The sequence below is a fragment of the Hippocampus guttulatus genome, chromosome 14 (genome assembly GCF_054856545.1).
Source record: "Hippocampus guttulatus isolate MCC_2025c chromosome 14, RoL_Hgut_1.0, whole genome shotgun sequence".
Classification (NCBI taxonomy): Eukaryota; Metazoa; Chordata; class Actinopteri; order Syngnathiformes; family Syngnathidae; genus Hippocampus; species Hippocampus guttulatus.
In genome coordinates this window covers 8,351,935-8,376,577 of record NC_141274.1, presented here as the reverse complement: position 1 = coordinate 8,376,577, position 24,643 = coordinate 8,351,935, and the positions used below count along the sequence as shown (strand labels likewise).

The following is a 24,643-nucleotide window of genomic DNA, read 5'->3' as shown; positions in this document are numbered from 1 at the left end:
ACAAAAAAACTCTTGTGCCTTCCTCGATATTTAATTTTTCAATTGTCGAAGTAATTATGCAAAATACTTGCCAACACCGTCTATCTGTTAAACGAACCGCATTTCCTCACTCTGAGACTAAAATCCTGTTAGGAATCTAAAGGACGAAAACATAATCACCAAAAAAAATTTAGCTCCACGACTCGGCAAAAATCACAAGCTAACTGCTTTGACCACGGTTGGACCCACGGGCACAGGCACACAGCAGTCCTGGGGCGCACCCCCCCCCTTCTTCCTCTCACACTTAGACTAACGCGCATATGCTGCCCCAACCCCTCTCCTGCAATGTTCTTAAGATTCGGAATCAGAACCACAAAAAAAAAAAGTTTACTTGCATCTTCGTTTTTTTTTAAAGGTAAAAATCAAATTGTTGTTTGCGTCATTATGTAGCACACATTATAAATACGGTACTTAAGGAAATGAGGCATTCGGCGAAACTTCTGGAGCTTTCTATGAAGTATAGCCACGAAATACACACCAGACAATATTAGGTCATCCAAACAACATTCATTTATTTTGCATGTTTCAGTCAATGAATGAAAAGTCACTATTCACTAGGTATCGGTTGAGTCTCAAGAAATGCAGCTGTCTAATTGTTACAATTCGGTTCAACTAGATCGATGATGATGATGATGAACCTCACAAAAAACAATAACTGTTGGGAACCAGAAAAACGGGGGGGGGGGGGGGGCTTTTGTGGTTTTCACGCCAATTACAATATTTCGATGATGATGATAGCAGTCCAAGTGGCAAATGCGCTTGGGTACACGCTTGCCCCTAAACGAGACCGCAGCAGGACTTATGTAGCCAACTGAATACGGCTGCATCTTTTGTACAGTCGTTAGGGGTCATCGGTTAATTTTGTGATTTATGATGCCACAATCGACCAAAGTCGAATGGAATCCAGCAATCCTGGAGGCATATATGCACAGTGTGTATCGCATAAACAGCAAACACGGAGGAAATCAGTGTGAAATGGTAGCACGGTGAGGTTCAAACTGCAGGCCGTGGTACAAGTTGAGTCACAATGAGGTGACGTGAAGTAGCGTGCCACAAAGTCTAACCCGGCCAGAGGACTCGCATCTCATCACGATGTGCCCGTTGAACAAGAAATACAACCAAAGAACTCTGCTCTTTGGATACGGTTTGGTTTTTTTCTTCCACCTTCTCATAAATTGTCTATTTATGAAAAGGCACCCATGTTTAAGTAGATCTCCATGTCAACAAGAAAATGCAGCGCTATTGTCTTGTAGAAAAAAAAAAGACAAAAGAAAAATACACAGTTCATGAGACAGAAAAAAAATCATGTCACGGAACACGCTCTCAACTTGGTTTGGGTGTACATACGCAGTTGCCGTTTTCTTTTGTCGGTACCCGTGCTCAAACTCTATTTTCTCTCAAAGTGACGAGTGTCAAACTCGAGGCCCGGGGGCCGGATCTGGACCGCCACATCATTCAATGTGGCCCGAAAAAGCAAATCAAACATGTCCATTTCGACGCCGGTTTCACCGTCGTAACGGTAGCTAGAGCGCGCACTGCGACAAAAATGAGTTTGACACCCCTGCAAGTCGTTTTGTCCAGACAAATAAATCTGATCTATCCAATGTCAGCCATGCATTCATTTTAACGCACAACATATCAAAATGTGCGGTCATCTTTCACAGTAAAACGACCCCCAAAACCCACGCGCACGCACGCGCAGTCAGAGTAATCCAATCATCACGTGCTGCGCCACGTGCCGTGGCCTTGGTTAGCACCTCGGATCGACTCTGGCATCTGTACTTGGGCGTGAGACAGAATGATAGATGAGAAAAGAGACACTCTGGTCTCCTGTTTGCAGTGACGGGAAGCAAACTGTGGGCAGAGCGCTGCGTCTGCCGCCCGGATTTCTGGGCCCCCTTTGACCTCCCGACGGTTCAGATGTCAGCGGCTAGAATTGCCAACGGGGATCAAAACCGGAATGACAACCTCGGCGAATGTGCAATAAAGACGATTCGATTGAAAGGCATGCACAGGTCTCATAGAGACCAAATTGTTTGGGCGCATGCACAAGTGCACTTACTTTTGCGTGAGTAAGTGGTGGGCAAATGTCTTGTCTACGGAAGGCGTCAAGGCCCCTCGATTCGTTCTGACTCTTTATGACCTGCGACTCAGGCCGAGTTGAACGACTCCCTCCGTAGTGGTACTTTTTGCGACTCCGGCTATTCGGTCGATGCACTTTCAATACACAAATTGTTGCTCCTCTCAAATTGTCCTCATGTGTGCCGGGATGTGAACAACAACATGCCGTTCCTCATCCGTCCCCTTTCAGTCACTTTTTGTGTTTTTTTTAGCCAATGGAAAAAAATAGAAAAGGGGAGTGAAAACGGAATGCCGTACAAGCATCCAAGAAATACACACGGTGGATCAAGCCGTATGTTTGACTCTGCTCTGGGCCGCATTTCAAGTACAGGACAACTAACCAACTAACCACTTCCGGCGGTACAGATCATGCGCCACCGTAGGAAAAGGTCACCCGCTTTTTTTTATTTGATTTTGATACTTTTTGGGTGAAAGTGAAACTGATAGGATGTGCATTGTGCACTCACACAAAAATAGATCATATGAAGGACACGCACACAGACACACAAATCTGTTTTGTTTTAGTTTTTTTGACACCCCCCCCCCCCCCTCATTTCCCCCGACAGCCCTGGCGATCGACTCGGGACCAGTCCGCGGTCACCCCTGGCCTAGATTTTGCCGTATTGCAAAAGACACAGTTTTGGACAAATGTCTTCCCATTTACTCAAGGTTGGGTTTGCGCTCACGCGAGTCATCGCCGGTCGATGGGGATTCTCGGCGTCAAACGAAAGAAAAGCGTGTCTTGGGCGAGCGACGCCCCTCGCATCCAGAGATACAACTCCATCAGGCAATGCTCCTTCGTGGTCGCGTCTTGAGGGACGGGACGCAAGTTCATCCCCGTCCAAAGAGCGAGCGGACGGTCACTTTCGGGATGCCGAGCGCTCGGGTGGAATCGGGGCTCACATGCTCGTTTCATGGGAGGGCGACAGACTCGCAAGCGGTATGTGGTTTTCTTGTCTGTCACCGCCCTGCGAGGGCGCCTCCCTTGCCCCTCCGTGCAGTGTTAGCAGCTCCTGGGAACAGTTGAGGAGGTTGGCCTTCCCCGGGGGGCCGCTTCGGCCCCCCGAGCCGACGGCGGAGCTCTCCGTGTGATTCTTCCCCTGGTGGCTTAAGCCCGCGAGCTGCCCTTCGCCCTCTCCTAATCTCTTGGCCGCCGAGCCCTCGCCTTCCCCCGGAGCGTCGCCAGGACCAACAGACGGCGACGGCAGCCATCCGGGGCTGAGCTTGCGGTCGGTGGTCTTTTGCAGCCCGCCGCCATCCGCCGAGGAGCCGCGGCTGCCGTCGGCGGCGGGATTGGACGCAAACTGGACGGGTGCCGTCGGCCGGGCGCCGTCAGCGCTCCGGTTTAGCTCCGCGGCGCCGATGCGACTCAGATCCAAGGGAGGGGGCACGCACAGCTGTCGAGCGCTGCCGCTTTGTCGGCCTCCGACACCGGGAACCCGCGAACCTTTTTCTCGGCTTTCTGCCGAAAAGTCCTCGGCCGTTTCTTGGATCGGGGCTGGGGGCGACGCGTTCACTTCCTGCTCCTCTTCGATGAGTTTTGCCGGCGCGGCCTTGTCATGGGCACATTCCGACGCCTCGGCGCCGAGGGGTTCACAAAGGCCGCCTTTGTGAGTCAAGGGCGGGGGACAGTCAGGCGAGCCGGCTCGAGCCACTCCCCGGTAGGCGGCCGGGCCTTTGGACTGGCCGGGGCTGCCCAAATCTGCGTTGGAGTAGCGCTTGTGGTAGCTCCAGCGGCTCGGCGATAAGTGGTTGTCGGCCGGACACTTGGCGTCCTCCCTCTTTTCGATCAGCACGTCCGTGAGTTCCATGTTGCGCGCAAAAGCCCCTTTGGGACTGATGGAAACGATACTTCCGCTTCGCTTGGCTCGTTCGAGGGCCTCCCTCCTCTTGATGGCCTTCTCCTGCCTCTTCTGCTCGCGATAGAACTCGGAGAAGTTGTTGACGATGATGGGGATGGGGAGGGCGATGACCAAGACGCCGGCGATGCAGCAGAGTCCGCCGACGATCTTGCCCAGCAAGGTTTGAGGGTAGATGTCTCCGTATCCCACGGTGGTCATGGTGATGGTGGCCCACCAGAACGAGGCGGGGATGCTGGTGAACTTGGTGGAATCCTCGTCTTTCTCGGCAAAGAAGACCAAGCTGGAGAAGATCATGATGCCCATGGCCAGGAAGAGAATTAACAGGCCCAATTCGTTGTAGCTTCTGCGCAAGGTGAAGCCCAGAGACTGCAGCCCCGTGGAGTGCCTGGCCAATTTCAGGATCCTCAGAATCCTCATGATGCGGAAAATTTGGACCACGCGCCGCACGTTCTGGAACTGCATGACGTTCTTGTTGGACTCGGTGAGGCACAGAGTCACGTAGTAAGGCAGTATGGCCAGCAAATCGATGATATTGAGTGGCGCTTTGAGGAAATTCCACTTGTTGGGCGCCGACAGCAGGCGCAACAGGTACTCCATGGTGAACCAGGCGATGCACACCGCCTCCACGTGGGCCAGGCTCGGGTTGTCGTTAAACTGGCCAAATTCGTCCACGACCTGCAGCTCCGGCAAGGTGTTGAGTGACAAGGAAATGGTGGAAATAACGATGAAGAGGATGGAGATCATCGCCAGGATCTGAAAGACCAGGCGGGAGAGACCCCATGTTATGTTTTTGCTTTGGTTCGCACACAACAGCATTTTCGTTCCAAGAAATCCATTTTACCAAGTGTATTGAATAAATAGGACAAGTTTGAAAGAGGGGCTTCCGCGGCCACGGAAAAGGCGCCGTCCCCTCGGAGCCTCCGCTTCGTAACTCTCCTAGCGAGAGGCGGCGGGCAGGGAGCTCCGAGAGGGAACCTCGGGCGGTTTCCACCTTGGAAAACAAATAGTAGCCAGTGAAGGGATGCCAGAGGAGGAGCTACGGTATGCGCTCCCTCTCGCGAGTACCCGTCGAGAGGTGAGCAGCGGCAATCCGGACCAACTGGAGACCCTTCGTGGAGGATCGGCTGACTCCAAAGTCTGGCAACTGGCAATTATCTGCTAAGATTGAGATGCCAATGACAAAAAGGTCCAAATTCGCCAGATGAATCGAATGACGATTCAATTCTGCATTCGGGAATCGGAAAGAAACGAACACTGAATGAATTTTAAACGGGCAAAATGAAACTAAGAATCCAAGGTAGCTTTTTGTTTGTTTGTTTGCTGAGTCAAACTCTGTTCAAATCAATAAAACATACAAAATGCAGGCCAATAGAGCCATTCTGCTTTCTTTTCATATCCTAACGTTGTCCCAAAACTCGCTGAAAGCGCAACAGACCACCGACGTTGGTCAGATAAACCCAAACGTAACCTTTAACCGTCCCCAACCGGTATTTCATTCCAAGTGAACGGATTAAAAATACAAGTTGCCGGCCTTCCAATGTGTCCGTCTGTGTCCTGTCTCTCTTCTAATTTGCTCTTTTCAACCGTATTTTTTTCCCCTCCCCCCCTTGGGATCGACAGTCATCTGCCCGTCCGAATGAACGTAACCTCGCCACATCAAAGAAGTATTCGTCGAGAAAACGGAGTCGGGTGATTCCACAAGCGAATAAGAATAAGCGGTATGGAAATGAGCTCCGAAGCATCAACGACGCGCTGTTCAAATGAACTCCAGCTGGAAGGGTGAGGCGCCATAAGCTGGCGCGGGCGCAGTCTCTCAGCGCAGCCTTTGCTCGGACATTTCTGGATAATTATAATAGGATTGTCATGCTATCTATAGCGAGGATAGAGAGCTGTTAGAAGTGGTCACTCATTCTTTCCCCTGCCGACGGGAAGAACCAAACATGGCACGCGTATGACCGAACAGCTTTCGAAAAGAAAACCCTTCTTTCTAAAAACAGGGACTCGGTGAGGAAAGCGCATGAGCGTTTTGCTGAAGAGATTTGTGTGCCTCCCGCCGGACGTGACACTTGCATGTAATCAGCTGTACTCTGACGCTCAGAGGAGGCTCTCTTATTGGCGAGGAGCTGAGTGACACACAGGAAGTGGCCTAAGAAGCTTCCCTCCTGCTGACCCCAGCGTTCGGAAATAGATCTCCCATATATTTAGAAATGAGCCGGTTGGTTGCTCAACTTACGCACGTGCCGCTTTGTCGTATTTCATATCGCACCTAACATGCAGTTGGAACTTATTTCATGTTGTTGTTGTTTTTTTTTGGAATTGTTTTACCTTTGCCTCGCTTGGACTGGTTAAGGCAGACGGCCACTGGACAAAAGCAGGCAGGGCTCCGGAGCCATGCAGCCACACTTCCCCAGCAAATTCGAGCGCGGCCAGCGGCATCCCTTCTGGGTGCGGATGCGGTGAATATTTTGTCAAAACACGGAGACCGGTTTTGCGACGAAGGGCGATAGAGAGCAATGACTGTTTTGCGATCCGGTAACCCAGCCGCCATGTGCCGATATCAACGTGGCAAATAGCGAGCCCGTCCATGAACGAGCAAAGCCTGAGCGTGGCCCGGAACGGGCGGCGGCGGGCGTTACCTTCGCCGGCATCGAGGAGCTGGGTTTCTCCAGCAGATCCCACAGCTTCTGCCTCTGGTCAGGACAGCAGCCCAGCTCCTCCTCCTCCCGCTCGCCTTCCTTTTCTCTCAGGGTCTCCGCCTCCCTCCTCAGCTCCTCGTTCATCTGCTCTTTCTTCTGGTGGTAGCGGGCCTGGCAGCAGGACTCCAGGTAGATCTCGTCAATGCCCCAGTAGTCCAGCTCCTGGCCGAAAGACAGGGCGCACATCTCCTCCATCATGTGCAGCTTGCCGGTTCGGTAGAAGTTGAGAATGGAGGAGAAGGCCACGGGGTGGCGGTCGAAGAAATACTCGTTCTCGGAGAGGCTGTAGTCGTCGCACACCTCCAGCAGCGACTCGTGGGTGTTGCAGTCCCGCAGCTGCCCCAGGCGGGTCCTGGGCAGGCGGTCCAGCGTTCGCCACAAGACCTCGTGGGTCAGACCTCCCACGTTGAGCCGGACCCTCCGAGAGCGAGCCTTGACGCGGATGATGTCGATGGGCTCCGGGGGCAGCACCGGCACCGGCGCCGCCGGGGGCCGACCTGCGCCTTTGGGCTTACCGTACAGCGCTTTGTCCGTCATGCTTGCGCTCACCCCCGCCGGGGGCTTTTCACAGACGACAACTTCCGCTTCCATCCATGGCTGCGACAAGGGCAAAGGGAGAGTTAGGCTCGTCGCAGCGAAGCGCATCGAGTGCGATCGTCGTCGATCGCCGGCACACTGGACGGAGAGCAAATTTCATTCGACCCTTTCCCTCTCGGTTGCGTTTCGATTCTTGCCGTTTGCACCGAACGGTCGCTTTCGCAGCAAAAGGCCAATCGCACGACAGATCAAGTTAAGGATCGAGGTGAAGCCGCCGAGCCGATTTGCACCTTTTGAAAATCGCCAACGAAAAACGCTCCGGCGATGCCTCGCTGTAAAAAAAAAAATCAAATTTAGCCCAAAACAAGCACGTCGTTTGCCCCGAAACAATTTGCTGAGTTGTTGGATGAAACATTTCGGTTGGGCGAGAACAACAGTGCGGTCCCGAGAGCGTTGAGCATGTGAAGAAGAAGCAATTCCAAATCCACATCATTTCTCATTCCGTTCAGTGAGTAAAATTAAAACTAAGTTGTTGTTGGGGTTTTTTTTGGTTATGTTTTTTCAATTCCAAAGAGGATTCGCAGAACAACAAGAATGGGAGATGGAAAACCCTTTTGGCCATGTCAACACATTTCGAAATGGCAGAACCAGTGTCGTGTTCCGGAATTCACCGTCCTGAAAGGAGCGCGCTACAAAAAGTCAACCGTTCCTTTTCGGTTTTCGTTCGGTTTTTCCCCTTCTGCGGGAAAGCAGTCGGGTGGTCACGAGCGCGAGGCCTTCTTTTGCCATTGGATGTCCTTTGACAGCGGGACCTTCATCTGATTTGTATAAGGCGCTAGCACAAATCCTCGCGGGGGCATTAGCCTTCGTCTGCCTGAGCTCAAGTCTGCCCGAGGTAATTATAGTCTGTCTATCTTCTCTCGGGACACTCGGAGGACACACGACCATGTCGGCATGCGAAACTGCAACCTCACTCCAAAAAGTTCGATTCGTTCGCCCCATCCCAAATCATTCCACCGATGGCTGAGATCCTCATTCCGAGACGTGGGTCTCTGCTGAACGACCATTGACAGTTTGAATACTCGCATGAGTATTGCAGACATTGGAGAGGTCTGCAACCCCCCCAGAAAAAAATACGTTTTTTTGTTTTGAATGGAGCAATCTGACTTGAAGAAAAGAGACTATTTTCAGCGAATATAAGACCGTTGTTCACACTTGGGTTTCATTTTTCAAGTGTGGCCTGTAAAGTGCAATTTGAAGTGAGACCAGCGCCATCTGATTTGCAAAAGGGAACGACGGATAGCCGCGAATGGCTCCGTGCAATGACTAGACGATGCCGAGGGCCTTTTCTTGAAATACGTGACATAAACAGCGACCCAAAAGCTATATTAGAAAAAGAGAACACTTTGAAAAATAAACCGAGAAAAAAAAAAACGTGTGTTGAATTGGCTGCATTTTATTTTGGCAAGCGGTTGCGCAAACTAAAATCGTCTGGATCCAGATACGTTTTTTCGAAGTAGACGATACGTGGAAATGGATTTAAATCCAGACGATTCTAGTGCGTGCAGCCACTTGACAAAATAAAATTCAACGCCATTTTTCACTTTTTTTTTTTTTCCTTGGAACATCTCTTGATTTTCTTGAGCCGTTGCATTGTCTTGAGAATGTACCGCGGGGCGAGACGTCATCGGCAGATACATCAACAAGGCACCCGCATGCAATCCAAAAGTAGCGCGTGAGATTTTTGAAGCGGATGCCATTTTCCAACCCCTTCAAACATTTTCCAGGTCGGAAGCATCTTATTCGGAACCCAGAATTCAAATCTAGAGGGTGAGCGTTCGTTTCTAATTCATCGTCAGGAGATTAGGCGCGCGGCGGCTTATCCCCAGATTATGCACCTGAGTGCCTCAAATTTAAAAAGCGCAGACTAAAAGGATCTCGGAATCATTCAAAAACATTTTCGGTTCTGGAATAACAAAATAGCCCCTGATGCGCACCTCCTGCCCCCACCCCCACTCAAATCGGATTTACATAAGAAAGAAATAGTTTCCGAGGAAAGATATGAAAAGTCGCGTTATCGTGAATCAAAGAAACTTGGGAGGAGCCGACCTGTATGGATTTTGCCGAATAACTCTTCAAGTCGAACTCTGCTGCTTCCGGGAGGTCCCACCATAGCAGCCACCCGAGTTGGCTGGGATTTTCAACACCGTGCCGATCGATGGAGCCCACGGGACGCGGTGCCGAAGATCCCCATTGCGGCTGCAAAGTTAAGGCGAGCTTGAACAGTGCAGGCTGGCCGGCATCGAGGAAGGCGTCTCTCGAGCCTACAGGAGGAAACCTCCACACAACTACAAACGGGGAGGGGAAAGGGAAGTCCCGTGTAAGAACGGCTAAACGGATCAGAGAGAGCCAGAGAGAGCGAGGGGGAGGGTGGGGGGAGTTGCCTTCAGCACCAAGGACAGCACCGTGGCGCTCCTCTTTGGAAAAGAGCGCTGGAGCAGAGGAGTCAAAACGGGCCACTTTGGAGCGACGTCTTCCCTCGGACAACTAGCGAAACCACCAAGATGTTTCCTCCACTTACGACTCGCACATAACAAACCAACTTCTGACAGCAGTCGCCTCAGAGCAATAGTTTCTTCAATTCTTGTTCAAGCGAGTGTTAAGAGGGCAACGTTCAAGCACAAAGCACCTTTTGAGTGCCCTCTGCAAGACGCGCTCCCCAAATCAAAGCAAGCGTACCTACGAATCCTTCCGAAAATGGTTGCGATGAAGCCGTCGATGGTTTTCGCGAGAGGAAAGAGATAACTTTGGGACCCCAGAGTGGAATGAAACGGAAATTTATTGGTTTACAAAGTACACTGAACTTGTGAATTCATATACATCATAAGTTAGAGAATGACTCAAGTTATCTGTGCATCACAATGCAGCTTGAACATTAAGACTCAACATTCAACAGGTATACGTGCATCATTAAATAAGCAAAACATACAAATGACAATATACCAGCGTTGGAATCATTAAAAAAAAAAAGAAAAATTAAGAACAAGTTAGACCAGCAATAAACAGAGAGGGGATGATGCATTGATGCTGTCTACCCATATTATATTCTTCCATTTGAGCCTTTTCTCATATTTACAAGGAAAGTAGACTTTTTCTTCTTTTTTTGGGGGGAATGCCGTGTGACATCCCCAAGGAGCGTCCATATAAACTACTGAAGAGAGGGCTCCGAGTAACGTTGCGGTCCCACGCACTGAAGCGTCCGTAGCGACCATAAGCCAAAATTCAAGGTCGGTTTCACTTAGGAAACGCGGCGACAAAGCACGTCGTCGCCACCCCAATCCACTGATGTTAAGCGTCAGAGAACAAAGTCTGGCGGAAGAGGCCGTCAACGGAAAGAAACGCAACTCGGGTACGTACATCCAAACAAAAACCAAAACCAAAAAGAAACCTGTCACACTATGATAACAATTCTTTGTTGCTTTTTGTTGCCGCCGACGTCGCGTTTCGAGCTCAAGTTTGTTGGTAGCTTTGTGTTGAGGTAACTTTTGGTTCATTACTTGTGTTCCAGTCGTAGCAGCTGCTCTTTGCCGTCGATGGTCAGTGACCTCAGCTGGCCGTCCTCCTCCACTTCGACCCGCTCTTGGCCGTTCTCGACCGTCCTGGAAAAGGAGAACACATCCTTTTTCCGAAATGCTGCGCGCACGTGTCGAAGCGCATCCCTTCCAAAACGCTCGACTTTCATTTCGTCAGTCTGGCGAAGCGTTCCGATGTGTTTTGCTCAAGTAAGACGAGCCTTTCTGTTGTCTTTGGTCAGCGGCGATTTCACGGCGGTCCATTTTTGGTCGCCGAGGAATCCGCGCCTCAAAACGCGTTTTTTTGTTTGTCGGAGATGACCCCGCGATGATATGTCAAGAAAAAGGAAGGGCACGAGACGGGATTGGGCGGCTTACCTTTTTGTGGTGATCTTCCTGCCATTGATGATTTTGGTGGAGGTGGACACAGATCGAAAGTTACCCATGTCTCCGCCGCCGCCTCCTCCAAAGGAGCTGCTGGAGAAAGAGGTGAAGCCCCCGCCTCCCAGACTGCCCATGGTGGTCAGGTGACCCAGGTGACCCATATGACCCATGTGACCCATGCTGCTCATGGAGCCAAACGAACCAAAGCCTTGGGGGAGGAAAAAAACAAAACATACATTTTTTTAAAAAGCTGCGCTCTAATTCCATTGCGCTTTTCGTGTTGGTTTCTTACCTGGATCGAAAGGTGAGAAGCCAGCACCAAAGGGAGGAAAACCGACAAAGCCCCCCAGAAATGAGCCCCCTGTCCGGCTTCGACTCGCCCGGCTATGGTGGCGTCGGGCGTTGCCAAAAAAAGGATCGTCGCTAAATGGATCGGCACCTTGAAGAAGGAGGCGGGTGTCGGTGAGTCGACAGGTTTTGTACCCAAAGACAAACGGCCTTACCGAAAAGGTCTGCGAACGGGTCCCTGCCTCCAAAGAACTCCCTGAACACATCTTCTGGATTACGGAATGTGAAGCCTTCTTGGAAATGATGTCCGTTGTGGTAGTGACTCCCTGGGAACACATTTATTCAAACCATTTGTTGTCAACATTCTTGGGGGGGGGGGGGGGGGGGGGGGGTTAACGACTCAAATGCAAAAACAAATTCCGCTGGGGCCGTTGGACTCGCTCCGCTTTGCTTTTGTGAAAGTGAACTTTTGATGAGCGGGACAGCTTTTTGGGCGTCACTTTGTGTCATATTACCTCGCCCGCGTGCACCCCCCGTCAGTCCGTCTTTGCCATACAGATCATACGTGCTCCGCTTGTTCACTGATAGGGCAGAAAAAACAAACAAACACCCCGCGGCTCACCAATTTGCAAACAATTCCGATCCGTTCAGAGCACACCAATGACGTCGATCAATGTACACATTGGCAAGTTTCAGGACGTTACAAACCATCAGACAGGACCTCATAAGCCTCTGAGAGCTCCTTGAATTTCTTCTCGGCCTCTTCTTTGTTTTCTGGGTTCTTATCGGGGTGCCACCGTAGGGCCAGTTTTCTGTACCTGCGAAAGGTAAGTGGCACAATCAGACGGCTCCCCTTTGTTATTTGGCTACGAGGAACTCCAACGTCGCCATTGAAGCAAAGGGTCCGACGGGCGCGGCGCGTTCCACCAAGGGAATCACGAAGACACTGCACGGCCGTGTTTCGACTAGTGCATAGAACATGTTATTGGAAAGAACATATCTGATTTGACGGTGCACCCCCCCCCGCCCCAAGGAAAAAAAAATCAAACAAAACATGCCGGCGTGTACTGGTTAGCCCCAGTTGGCCATGGGTCTGTTTGAAAAATAGCTCACCAGTGACGGGACACTGTGACTTGCTGAGAAGAAATTACAACAGTAGAACGTTCAGACTTATTTCAACTGAAGACAGAACGCGATTCTTCTGTACCAAATATTCAATTTGATGTTTGAAAATGAAATACTGTACTGTGTTCATTGGAGAAAAAGGCTGTTTTTATTGACCCAAATATATATATTTCTTTTAAAAAAAACGACATTTTAGAGCTGTCATTTGAACACTGATATGGCAACAGTTTTGCGACCGACAGGTTTTAATATCGAGCCGTGCCTACTTGAAGCGCGTCGTCCTTTTGGTTTGTCTTGGCATGTTTTGAAATGGAACCATTTCACTAAACCTCCCAACCTTTTCACTTTCTTTGACAAGCACAGCGGTAGACTACACACATATAAGTGTAAAAGTGATCAACTGACGATTTCTTGATGTCATCTGCAGACGCATCTCTCCGTACTCCGAGAATCTGGTAGTAGTCCACCATAGTGAGTGGACGAAGAGCAGGCCGGGGGAACCTAGAAGGGAAAATGATGAACGTCAGTGGAGCGGGTGAGGGAATCGCCACGGCATGTCAATTTTGCGTCAGGACGTAAAACATCTGATGGCATCTTGTCCAAAATCTCTCAAGTTGCACCGATGCCAGGTGAGTATCTATCGAGCTTCGATATGATCCTTTATTCACGCCTCGACACATGAACTGCTGCGAATGAGAGCTTCCCGCTGCCAAAAAGTCAAGTGGCAGAAGAATATTTGAACCGCTCTTTCTGGATGTGCGTCGCTTGCCGCCAGGCAAAGTCTTGGCCAAGTGAAAGCAAACAAGTTTTCCCACTCGGCATATCGCAAAGGTGACTCTTGTCATGCACGCTCCGATTGCGTCATTGATACTTGTAAATGTCAAAGGAGACTTCCACGTTTTGCTCCTTTCTCAACAACTAACAGATAAGCTTCAAAGTGCATGTGCAACAGGGGGTAATGCCGCTCTCTGCACCTCCTGTATGCAAAGTGCCGTGGTGGCTCGGGTGACGGAGCGTTTGGCCTGGAGAAGATTTTCTCTTCTTCGTAGCGATTGCAGGCTGCTTTTACTTGTATGTTTCATGTCGATTTGTGCGCATTACATTGTACAGCTGGTTGTCAATGAATGTATATGTGTTTTGCTGCACTGCAAGAGAGTCCGGTCTCAATTGCGTGGAATTTGGAGACTTCATTCATTTGCTTAATTTACACACGCATATGTTTCGGTAATAAAATATTCTTTTCCACACGCACGCACACAGTGCTGTGTGTGCGTGCATATATATACTGTATGTACTGTATATGTATACAAAATGTATACAAAGATATCTATAATGATATCATCAGGACCTGGTTACGCATAAACGCGACAGCGACTTCACTGTACACTGTGAAGAATTGACGGGTTCAGTTTGCTTTCTGCGGCCGCTTGGACCTGACAAATCCATCAATTGGCGAAGGGCTCCCCCGGTCGATCACCTACCTGCGGCATGATTCAACCTTCCGAGTCACTAAAACAGGATCAAAGTGAATTAGCCAAGTGGTCGAGGCCGGTTAGCTTCGGGGCTACTTGATGTGTGCCTGGAAGCTAGTTTAGCGCCGCACGGTTGTAAACATCAACATATGCGCACTGTTCAAGCGGTCTTACCTAAAACAGATTCGGCGATGTAAAACGTCGGACAATACACAGAAGTGACACGCAATTCCTTGTGAGGCCTTCCCAAAAGCTAAACGGGCTTCCTCTTGCCACAGTGAGCAATTTGGTGGATTAGTCGCATCGTCGAGCTACCGCGTCTTCTTCGCCTGCATCTGCTGTGCGGCGGGGTTTTTTTTCCTTTTTTTTCCTTCGTTTTGTCCGACGCGGCGAAAAACTCCGCCACCAACTGGACACAATCGGTATTGTAAGGACAAGGGAGCGAACGAGTGACTAACCTATTTCATACTGTTACTTTTTTAATACCTATTCAACATTTTCAAATTGGATAGGTTGTACTATCCAACAGAGCTATTAAAAATATCCCTCCGTTTTGGAGACGGCTGGTCCGAGACCCAAGTTGAGCAGTTTCCCAGTCTACTCCACAAGAGTGAGTGAGTGATCGACACTTGAGGAAATTACACATTTTTGTTAGCGTTGTGTTGGCAGACCGTGACATAAGAAAGAAACATTAAATGAAAAAAAAAACTCTAGCAAACATGTTTTGTATTATTTATTCCGAGCACTTGGTCAAGTCACTGACTTGGAAATTGTTTTGAGGATCAGACAGTTTTGCAGACAGAACACAAACTATATGGCAGGGCTCACCAATGCGGTAGCACCTCAACGACACCCCAAGCAACTGACAACTGAATAAGGCAGATGACCATCTTTCTAGTATGACCCGATGTCAGATGGAAAGTTACCTCCTCACTTGCAAACGGAGAGAAAAAGATGAAGAATGTGGTCGGGATGCTCAATGGCTATTACATTTCCAATCATTACATATATGCAAAGAGATTTTTTTACAACGAAACATTTACAATTTTCTGGAGCACAACCGGGATCAGATGGTGATTAAAGAGCAAGTAAACAAACAGAGAAGCTAGACTCTGGATGTGAAAATCAGGTTATTTTAGGGGGGTGGGGGGTGGATGGTAAAGTTGGCTTTATTTAAGCAGCTTTGCAGTTGCCATGGAGGTCATGGTTGTCATGGTAGTCATGGTGATGGTGGGAACAGTGATGTCTTTGAAGATGGGCTGGGTGACTCCTCCGTAAGATACTTTGTTCTCGCTGAGCGTTCCGATGATCATCTGGCGCATTTCCCTGCTGGCGTCGCCGCGCACCGCGAGCAGCGCCTGGATATGCTCCTCCCTAAAGGGAGAGTAAATCATACATTACGGTACAGCACACAGTACATGCCGAATATAGTACAGCAATCGTGGTCGCGTAACTGGATTCCTCCTCAGCATTTAAAAGGAACAGACTGGACGAAAACGCAGACGTGAAAACAATGATGAGCTGACCGCTGGCAAATGGCGATGCGGACAAACTGTTTGCAGTCTGTGACCAAATTGGTCACATTTGAGATCTGTTCTTCAGCGTGTGTACCCTCTTCCTCACTCCTGTGTCATTTTTGCTTTGCGCGTACAAAGTCTACGTTGGACTTGGACTGCACGCCGACCAGCAGACAGATTACAAATGGTGACCCCCATGAAAACAACCAAAACAAAACCAGCCCCTGCGGTGGTGTCAGGGGAGACTAATTCAGTCACTGTCCGTCTTTAAAAAAAAAGACAACACTAGAGCAACTTAGATGCAGCCCTGGTACCTGATGTCGGGGTACTTGGAAACCAGGGTGGTGACTTCCAGGAAGAGCAGCGTCGGGTCCGTCAGCTTGAAGACTTCGGCAATGGCCACAATGGCACCACATAGACGATCGGTGTCTTCTCCCTGCAACACAGTCATCTTGCTCGTCCGTATGTATGTATAAACCTCCGCCTTAGGTTTCACTCGTCGCCCTTTTGTCACGCATCCAAGCACTTGTGGGCTACGGCAATGTGAGAACTCACGGCGGCCAGTTTTCTGAAGAGGAACTTGAACTGATCGGCCTCTTTGATCATTCGCTCAGCCCCTTCCCTCCTCTCATCGGCGTTCTTAAAGGTGATCCTCTTTTGCATCACTGCCTTAATGTAGTCGACCACAACCCTGCGAAGGGCTTCACTCGTCATTTCCTGCACACATGGGCATTTGGAATCAAGGAAAAACAGCATCTTTACTCTCATTAGTGAGGGAACCGAAGATATACGGTAGAGCATCACGCCCGAGATCAGCGGCGTCCAAACCTGTCCTTAGGTCCACATTTCCATGGTACGTTGGGGGTCGAGGAGATAAAAGAAAGCGCTTCCTCAATGGAGCCTTAAAAAATAAAAAACACACTAATCTATCTCTTACCTGATTGAAGGGTTTCTTGATCTTGTTAAAGTCATTGAAGTAGTCCTCTACCGTCACACAGATTGTGTCCACGGCATGAGAGCCCGTCAGCCATTTCCTGGTGAGAAGCTCATTGAGGTGATGCTAGAAATGACAGGTTCACGTGGAGATGTGAGAAATGACAGGCCTTCTGCATAGGAGAATGCGGAAAGCGGACACTTTGGTCACGTGCAACTTGTCCCTTTCCTACCTCAAGGTCCAAGAAGACTTCGTCCAAGAGGAACTGACATCCCTCCTTGGCCACCTCGTTGAGTGTCCTCTCGATGGCAGCGTCGCTGTTGGTGGGCTCCGAGGACAGAGAGTACTTTCTCTTTAAACTGTTGACGGACTCTCTAGAGAACACAGTGGACACGTGGGCGACGCCATTAACCCGACCTGACGGTTGAATTGGCAAATGAGTCAACAGGAACTGCTCGGTTAAGGTACAATACATCCCGATTTATAGAGCGCTTTCACAACAGCTGCGGCTGTAACAAAGCGCTTAACAAAATAATTAACATAAGTTAAAATAATAAACGCGACACAAAACATAAAAACACAGAGAGTGGTGCAATCTCAACCACTTTTCTTCATACGCTTTGTTGTCAGGCGTTTGGCTGCATTGCTGCTTGCATGAAATTGTGCACGACTCAACAGTTTCAAAGTGCTCGCAAAAAAAGGAGAGGCTGGACTTGAGCCAGCTGCCTCAATCAGAAAGAGGCTGGACTTGGCGAAGGCGCCAATTTGCCGGTCCAATTTCAAATCGCTCTCAAGTGTAAGGCCCAAGTTGAAGAGACTGTTGAGAGAAGGAGCCAGGGGGAGCAAGTCCGCGGGATGGCATGTTCAAGGGCCCCGGAGTTGAGCCCCGTGGAACACCATACGACAGTGCTAGGCATCATCTTGAAACCTGACTGGAAGACCCCCAAGACGTGATGTTCATATGCATATGTGCCTTGGACAAGCAGCCTCAGTCTCATGTTGATATAATTATTCAGAATAATAAGATAAGGAAACCTTTCTTTGTCTCACAAGCGGCGCTACCTCTCCTTCTTGCATACCAAAAATAATTCCGCAGTCACAATAGCGAGCTACCAAGCTTGGCACTTACTTGAATGTCTGACAATTGTTGATGATGGCGATCATGTACTGCACGTAACACTGCGGCAGTTGTCGATCTCTCAGATGTTCCTCTTTATAGCCCACGGCCTCTTCTCTGTACCTAACGCACAACAAGCACAACTGTCTTAGCATTGGGGAAATTGTTGAAGTCGCCACTTCTTTACAACATCCTGGCTATAAAAATAAAACAAAAACAACAACATGTATTTATCCGACAACCAGCTCTGAACTGACACACAATCAGCCACGGGGTCACAATCATCAGATTACCGAATGAGGAATGAGTTCATCTGTTTCAGGCAGAGTTTGAGAACCTGCTCTTTAAAGTCCCCATCGATCTGAGCAGCTACTTGCAGGTTCTGCTCAAACATCTGACAAAGCACAGAGTGATGACACACAGCCAAAAAAGGGGGTGGGTTAGACAAATATTTCTGGTAAAAAAGAAAGCAATCCCGAAATCTGCTTCTGTTTCCTGTGCAGCCCCTGAGTTCTTGTAATTTTTTTTGTTGTTGTTGTTTTTTTGCAGAGGCCGGAAATAACCGATGTCACGGCGTCTTTTTTTTTTCTTCAACTTTTGCCGCAATGACACATAGCTGAGTTGTTGACATGTGTTATCTTTGACGAATATTCAACGATGCGGAGTACGTACAAAAGTCTGACTGAGAAATGTTATGCAATCTTATGTTCAAGAGATGTCATTTGGAATTTTTAACCTAGCGAAGGAGGGCACGAGAGGATGAGAAAGCATTTGGCACGCTCATATTCTTGAGGTACGGGATGTGTGCAAGAACGTGCCTGAGGGGTACCTGAAAGACAATGGCGGGCAGCGTAGTTTGGTAGTAGCCATCCTGATCGGCTTCAGGCTCCGTTTCTTTCTGCCAGTCCTTTTTGTCCGTTTCCAAAGCTTTCCTCAGCCAGCCGGTAATATTTGACTGGAGACACAGAGAGGAGCACGCGCATTGCCATTCAAGAGGCATTTGACCTAAGTGCAATGATTCATCATTTGGAATCAACAGACTGTCGGTAGCTGAGAACAGAAAGAGAGGAGGGGGAAAAAAAGGCCAAATTGAATAGTCGCTTGCTTACTGTGAAAGTCTGGACATATTTGCTGAGTAGGTCATCCACCACATCCTGAGGTAGCAGCGCCTCGACCTGGTTGATGTCACACTCGGCGATGAGCTCCGGATGGCCCATCATCTCGGCGCTACCAAACGCACACAGGAGCACAATGGTCCATTAAATCCGGCTGGGCGGCGATTCCGAGCACTCCGGCGGCCGAATGAACGCTGGGGTGAGTTCCAATTGCACGGTCCCTTGCAAAGCGAGCGGAATATGCCGGCGGGATAAGATGCTTTCCCTTTTGAGTAAATAACTGCAGTATACATTGGAGAGCATGCGCGGCTTCTTTGAGGACTCTTTCGTACGGAGGAAATGTTGAAGGTCTTGGCTGAATAGGCCAAGCGTTGCATTGGTCGTGACGCGATTTACAGTCAATGCTCTACAAAATGAAACTTCAAAATAGTCTCGGTTGACGAGATGTCTTTTCCGCGACGGGCAAACGCAGCTTCTATTCTTGTCGAGATCGGACAGAGCATGAAAAGTGCTTTTCGAAAAACGCCCACGAGACTTAACAGTCAATCGGCTCACGGGATAAATCCGCTCACGCTGCCATTGGTCGATGTCGCGCTGGGAAACCGATCATGCGTACAGGCGTGGACAAAACCTCGGAGTCATTCACCATTGTTTTTCTGAATACAGAACTTAAAAAAACGTGATGTACTGAAGCCGCGATAAACGAAGCGTGATGTAGCAAAGGATCACTGTACTTCTACCATCCATTTTTTTCATCAACTAAAACGTAGCAAAAATAATGCATCAAAGCATAGCCGAGGCAAGAACTGCATAAAACCTGATCTAAATGTAAAATGAAGTCCATCCCCCGAAAACGCGATGAGTTAAGGGGTAACCGTCCCATCATGCGACATGGACAGTACCTCTTGTAGGTATTGAGGACCCAGGTTAACATGGACACTATCTCATTGGCCTCCAAGTCCTCAGATGCCAGTTCTTGGACACGAGTGGAAACAGCATTGTGGTAAAGGCTGAAGAACCTGAAAGAAACGGACATGCCGCTTTCTAGCAAAGAGCAATAGCAGTTTCCGGTCCAACCAAGTGGCGTTTGATTTGCATTCCTGGCAAGCTTAGCAGTGATCCGTGTCCTCTTTCCAAAATGTGAAAGCCTGGCAGACTATTTGATTCGAGTGGAAAGAGCCCCCCTGCCCCTCCCGCCAAAAAATAAATAAAAATAAAAGGTTTATGCCACTCAACCTGGAGGAATGTTTCTATGTTGCATACTCCAGGAAGTGAGAGGTGAGGAGGAAAACGTTGACGCGATACCTGTTGAAGGTGTCGTAATGTGGCGGGAAGCACTGAACCATGAGGTTCTTGACAATAATGAGGTCGTCCAAAACATATTTCCTCGTTATCTCCAGAAGTCGAACAAGCCACATTTTATCAGCCTCTCTCGTCACCGACTGCGTGCCCTCGATGCGGGTACTGACGGTGCCCTCCAAAACCTGCGCCAGACAATAGCTTTGGAGGAACAAAGTTTGGGCAGACTGCAAGCGCAAACGCTCTCCTCGTGGGAGGCGAGCAGAGGAATCGCTTGAAGAAATCATTCTTTTTCTCACCTCAAACATTCTGTCGTTCCATCTTTTGGGTCGTCCGGGCGGGATGAAGCCCGTCTGCTTTTTACGGTCAACCATGCGCCGGTCGATTTTCTCCTCGCGCTCAATGATACGAACCACTGACACTAACATGGTGGGGTCACGGCGGACAGTAGCCATAGCCCTCTGCAGAACCATCCACAACTGCTTGGCAAGCTCATCCGAGAGCCGCTGAACCTGGAAAGGAAAGCACCGATTGGAAAGAGGAGCTCAGATTCAAACTGCCTTGTGCTAACCCCTCAGTCGCTGCAATATCAATGACATTCAAGTGGAACTGTATTGTCCGCCACCTAAAAACAAACGACACTACCCAAGAGACGTGTTCATCTCCCCCCCGCCCCAAAGTCGATCAATCAAATTTGGTAAAACATCGGAAGTCAGGAGGTCGAGGAGTTAAGTCGTCCAATGTTCCTGTTTACTTACAAAAGTCGACCGGTCACGTTGGTTCTTATTTTCATATGCGCGATGCAGTAGGCCTGGGCAATCGTGGACAAAACCCCTCCTCCCAAAAACCTAATCATCCTAATTATTTTCACCGATATTGAAATCTCGATGAATAAACAAGATGATTTTGTGATGACGTTTATTCCACGACCAAATCTCAATTTGACAAAGAATGAGATTATGAATGAGTCACAAGTATATTCAAAAACTAATAAAAGGAACAGGACGTATCCAATTTCCCGATATGCCATACTCATTTTCCGTTGGCCTGTCAATAGGATTTCCCATCCACTGCTAGCGTGAGCACTAAAACAAAGGACAGCGCGTGGGTTATATTTATTAAATATTGCATGCGAGTAATTCTTGTCACTGTGTGATAGCAAATCGCAAGTAGGCTGTGATTTATAAAAACAAAAAACAAACAAAAAAAAGCTTCAAACAGGCTCCGAGAGGGAAGAATAACATAGACTGCGCGCATCGCTGGGCATTCGGGGTGCGTTCGCGGCAACCGAATTGACATACAAACCAGTGTTCAAACTCACATCTTCAAAATAGATGGAAATGAGATGCATGTCGCTGGTGTTCTTGCTGTCCATACGATATTGCTCATACATGAGGTCATCTCGGGAGCTCTCCAGCTCCATCAGCTTCCTGTGGGCCTGAAGCAGCTGCGCCTGCTCGATCAGCTGCTGGGTCTCTTCCACAATCTCCGGGACTGCGCCAAGAGAAGAGTTTGGACAGCGGTCACACCAGATGACAACGTCTCAAAGCGTATTATGAACGAAATATGGGGCGCGCGCGCAGGTTCTGGATGAGCGACAGACAAGGTGAGATCAGGGAGATATCTATTGATCTGCTCCTGAAGTATCCTGATCGAACTTCAACCGCTCACTTGCCGGCCGACCTACCTGAGAAAATGTTCTTCAGGTTTTCCACAGCGGAAGCCAGCTGACTATGTTGAACCACCGCATCTTTGACATCTTTCAGGTTCTCTATGGTGTTGATGCTCTGCCTCCAGTCCTTGCTCACATCGGCCAGCGAGCTCTGGATGTCCTTCACGTCAAGCAAGGCGCTGTGCAGCTGAGTAAGTCCGGTGCGGACACCGTCTAGCTGAGACTGGATAGCTGCCTAAAAATAGTGAACAGAACCCTGAAGCGCAACATCGCTCATGTCAAAAAACACCAGAAGCACTCAAGTGGCACGTTTGTTTCAGCAAATCTCCTGAAACGTCTGCCTTGCGTGCCACTCATCCATCCACTATCTGTACCGCTTATCCTCACTGGGGTTGCAGTTTTACTGGAGCCTATCCCACAGGCAGGGTATACCCTGAACTGGTCCACAGCCAATTGCAAGGCACATGTAAACGGGTACAATACTCTACCATTACCACGTAGGAAGTGTTCGGAGAAACCTTTCACAGGTCAAAATATTTTGCCGGGCTTTTTACACCCCCAAAATGGTAGACGATGAAAAGGGCAAGTGACAACTGTAAATAATGTCATCACCTTAAGCCTCGCTTCGACGGAGGCTTTCTTTCTGGCTTCTCTTCTTCTGTACTGCTCCACTTTGTCCAACTGGTCAGATCTCTGCAGCATTCCAGCCACGCGCTGCACCGCTGTGGCAACTGCTTCACGGCTCGTCTCCTCCATTCCGATGCTCAGCAGTACAATGCTGTGTCCATTGGTTTCATGCAATCACGCTTGGGGGGAGAGAAAGCAGATATAGTCACTACATTAGTCTCCTAAAAACTGCAAAACTGTGCTTTGGAACAGGCGTGACCAACAAGTTGCTCGCCTAGGCCACTATTGTTAATTCTTGATAATGACATATAATTAAAAGTCATTGAAGCAACTTTCTTTCGAAGATGCTCCAACTGGCAGCCCTTCGCATAAATCACTACGCAAGTAGTGGCTCTCAGTTTCAAAAAGGTTCGTGGCCGCTGCTTTACACACTCCGCCATTACAGTAAATAAAGAATTCAGTATTCTAACGTGACTGGCGTTTGCTGCTATTTTCCTAAACTGCATTTTTTTTCTTTTTTGATGCAGATGGTGAATCTGATAGCAAGCTGTTGAGCGCAAGACACAATGGGTTATTTCCAAACATATTTTAATTCCTTTGCCATGACTAGAATACAACCTTAACCAGAGACAGGGGTGTTCACACGGCAAGATTTGGTCCGGTGCTACACCGGGGCTGCCCCAGTAGAGCGTTCACACGTGCAAATTAGCTCCGGTGTAGCCCCGGAAAAAGGCTTACACCGGACCAAATTTGATCCACCTCAGGGAGGTGGTTTAAAATTTTGCTCCGTAGCAAATGCTCGTTTGCGAAGCAGCACCGATGTAAATTTGCACGTGTGAACGCAACTGGGTTAAATTTGCTCCAGAGCAAATGCTTGTGAAGAGTTTACGTACGGCGAAAATGTGTTGCTTTCGTGCTCTGTCGGTCTTCCGTCATCTGTTTGTTTAATAATGACACAAGACTTGGCTGGTAACATCTTTCCTTTTGTAGGAGGCTGGACTGTCTCGGAGTTGTTAGTGTAGTTTGTTCCTTTGTTGTGTGTTCACAACCCCCCGCCCCCCATATAATTTATTTAGTGATTTCCTCTCTTGATTTTCTGTTTGGCGCATGATGTGTTTGCTTTTCTGAGTGTCATTGAAGTCATCGTTGATTTACGTTTTCGGGGGCGGTCACTCTCGAGCAGAAGGCACGGAGACCGAGAAGGAGAAGGACGTGTCTGTCCAGTAGTCGCTTGAGTTGTGTATACGTTTTAAAAAGAACCAACACGACAGCTCATTTGTTTTCTGTCCTTTTGCTCCGCTGCAGAAACTGCCGTGTGAACGCAAGTGGGGCTGCACCGACGCTGTGCCGTTGCAGACACGCTCAGCGGCTTTGTACGTGTGAACGCTCCACACAATTTGCTGCTGTGCAAAATATATCGCAACAAAATACATCGGTGTAGCGCCGGAGCAAATGTGTGCCGTGTGAACACTCAATGATTCTCAATGATATTATTCGACTGTGTCGAGCAACCCCCGAGAAAATAATTCTAATTGTTCACGCTTATTGACGTATGTTTGTTTTTTTAACCGTCACAAGCACTAATACAGCAAATGTTACGTTGCTGTCTGTTTCTTCGACATGCCTTTAGGTTGTACGCTGTGGTAGAGTTGTAAGCATATTGACGTTTAGGATTTTCAAAGAAGATGCTAAGCTAGCTGCCAACGTAAAAAGACGAGACACAGGTCTTATGAACTGCTCCGAATGGAAAAAAAACCACCCTCTTACGTTGTGGTCCACATAATCCAATGCTGACAAAACTAACAGGGCCTATCGTCGCAAATAATGTCTAAATGAAAAATGAAGTACAGTACTATGTTATGTTATTGGATCCCTCTTACTTCCTTGTTTGTCTCCAACTCCCATTGGCACTTCCGGCTTTCTTTTATTCTTCTGCTGTGATCAACTGGTATCTGACATCAGTATTTCTCTTGACTGCCACCCAGCGGCTCTTCTCAACGACCACGCTACAATTTCTTACATTGATTGATCTAACGCCAAGTATGGTCATCTTACATCATGTTCATTCTCCAATTCTTTCTTGTAGCTTATTCCCCCCGCTCCCCCCCCCCCCCTATTCTTCAAAATCTATTCTCATGCTTTCCCCATAATGTATTTTATTTGATACATTGTTCAATTCTTTAGAGTACAGTACTGTAGTACTAGCTATCCCCATAGGTTCACCACAACACATGACCTGTTTCCTTTGGGTATATCGTTCAAAGTT

At 48.7% G+C, this 24,643-nt stretch overlaps 3 protein-coding genes across 6 annotated transcripts; all 3 read right to left on the bottom strand.

The window, feature by feature from the left end:
* Positions 1–531: 531 nt before the first annotated feature.
* Positions 532–9,622, bottom strand: LOC147194840 (potassium voltage-gated channel subfamily B member 2-like). 2 transcript variants are annotated; one of them, XM_086129024.1, is made up of 3 exons: positions 9,365–9,622; positions 6,659–7,315; positions 532–4,775 (listed from the first exon to the last, which is right to left on the bottom strand). In XM_086129024.1, the coding sequence occupies exons 2-3, from the start codon at positions 7,307–7,309 to the stop codon at positions 3,060–3,062; spliced, it is 2,367 nt and encodes a 788-aa protein (XP_085985150.1). In that variant the 5' UTR covers positions 7,310–7,315; positions 9,365–9,622; the 3' UTR covers positions 532–3,059. The 2 variants fall into 2 exon arrangements, with proteins under 2 accessions (XP_085985150.1, XP_085985149.1); XM_086129023.1 differs by lacking the exon at positions 9,365–9,622 and having other exon boundaries at positions 6,659–9,235.
* A 454-nt stretch (positions 9,623–10,076) lies between these two features.
* On the bottom strand, positions 10,077–14,432 carry dnajb6a (DnaJ heat shock protein family (Hsp40) member B6a). The gene is made up of 8 exons (XM_086129025.1): positions 14,271–14,432; positions 13,030–13,125; positions 12,208–12,317; positions 12,015–12,080; positions 11,715–11,825; positions 11,504–11,650; positions 11,206–11,419; positions 10,077–10,914 (listed from the first exon to the last, which is right to left on the bottom strand). The coding sequence occupies exons 2-8, from the start codon at positions 13,092–13,094 to the stop codon at positions 10,809–10,811; spliced, it is 819 nt and encodes a 272-aa protein (XP_085985151.1). The 5' UTR covers positions 13,095–13,125; positions 14,271–14,432; the 3' UTR covers positions 10,077–10,808.
* A 382-nt stretch (positions 14,433–14,814) lies between these two features.
* On the bottom strand, positions 14,815–24,296 carry exoc3 (exocyst complex component 3). 3 transcript variants are annotated; one of them, XM_086129834.1, is made up of 16 exons: positions 24,258–24,296; positions 22,363–22,556; positions 21,766–21,985; positions 21,400–21,572; positions 20,378–20,590; positions 20,085–20,263; positions 19,682–19,798; positions 18,774–18,891; positions 18,494–18,619; positions 17,958–18,058; positions 17,677–17,787; positions 16,780–16,921; positions 16,551–16,673; positions 16,169–16,330; positions 15,928–16,049; positions 14,815–15,470 (listed from the first exon to the last, which is right to left on the bottom strand). In XM_086129834.1, the coding sequence occupies exons 2-16, from the start codon at positions 22,504–22,506 to the stop codon at positions 15,266–15,268; spliced, it is 2,256 nt and encodes a 751-aa protein (XP_085985960.1). In that variant the 5' UTR covers positions 22,507–22,556; positions 24,258–24,296; the 3' UTR covers positions 14,815–15,265. The 3 variants fall into 3 exon arrangements, with proteins under 3 accessions (XP_085985960.1, XP_085985959.1, XP_085985961.1); XM_086129833.1 differs by having other exon boundaries at positions 24,145–24,271; XM_086129835.1 differs by lacking the exon at positions 24,258–24,296 and adding an exon at positions 23,271–24,117.
* Between the last annotated feature and the right edge of the window lie 347 nt (positions 24,297–24,643).

What these genes read in the sequence shown, in the direction of transcription:
- exoc3 (XM_086129834.1), bottom strand. Translation starts at nt 22,506, where the DNA reads ATGGAGGAGACGAGCCGTGAAGCAGTTGCCACAGCGGTGCAGCGCGTG. An exon ending in CCGTCGAAGCGAGGCTTAAG is followed by an intron (nt 21,986 to 22,362) that starts GTGATGACATTA and finishes CACTATTTTTAG; the next exon opens with GCAGCTATCCAGTCTCAGCT. An exon ending in CATTACGACACCTTCAACAG is followed by an intron (nt 19,799 to 20,084) that starts GTATCGCGTCAA and finishes CGTTTCTTTCAG; the next exon opens with GTTCTTCAGCCTTTACCACA.
- dnajb6a (XM_086129025.1), bottom strand. Translation starts at nt 13,094, where the DNA reads ATGGTGGACTACTACCAGATTCTCGGAGTACGGAGAGATGCGTCTGCA. An exon ending in GCAGATGACATCAAGAAATC is followed by an intron (nt 12,318 to 13,029) that starts GTCAGTTGATCA and finishes TACCTTTCGCAG; the next exon opens with GTACAGAAAACTGGCCCTAC. An exon ending in CTTCTCACCTTTCGATCCAG is followed by an intron (nt 11,420 to 11,503) that starts GTAAGAAACCAA and finishes TCCTCCCCCAAG; the next exon opens with GCTTTGGTTCGTTTGGCTCC.
- LOC147194840 (XM_086129023.1), bottom strand. Translation starts at nt 7,363, where the DNA reads ATGCGCTTCGCTGCGACGAGCCTAACTCTCCCTTTGCCCTTGTCGCAG. An exon ending in GCTCCTCGATGCCGGCGAAG is followed by an intron (nt 4,776 to 6,658) that starts GTAACGCCCGCC and finishes CTGGTCTTTCAG; the next exon opens with ATCCTGGCGATGATCTCCAT.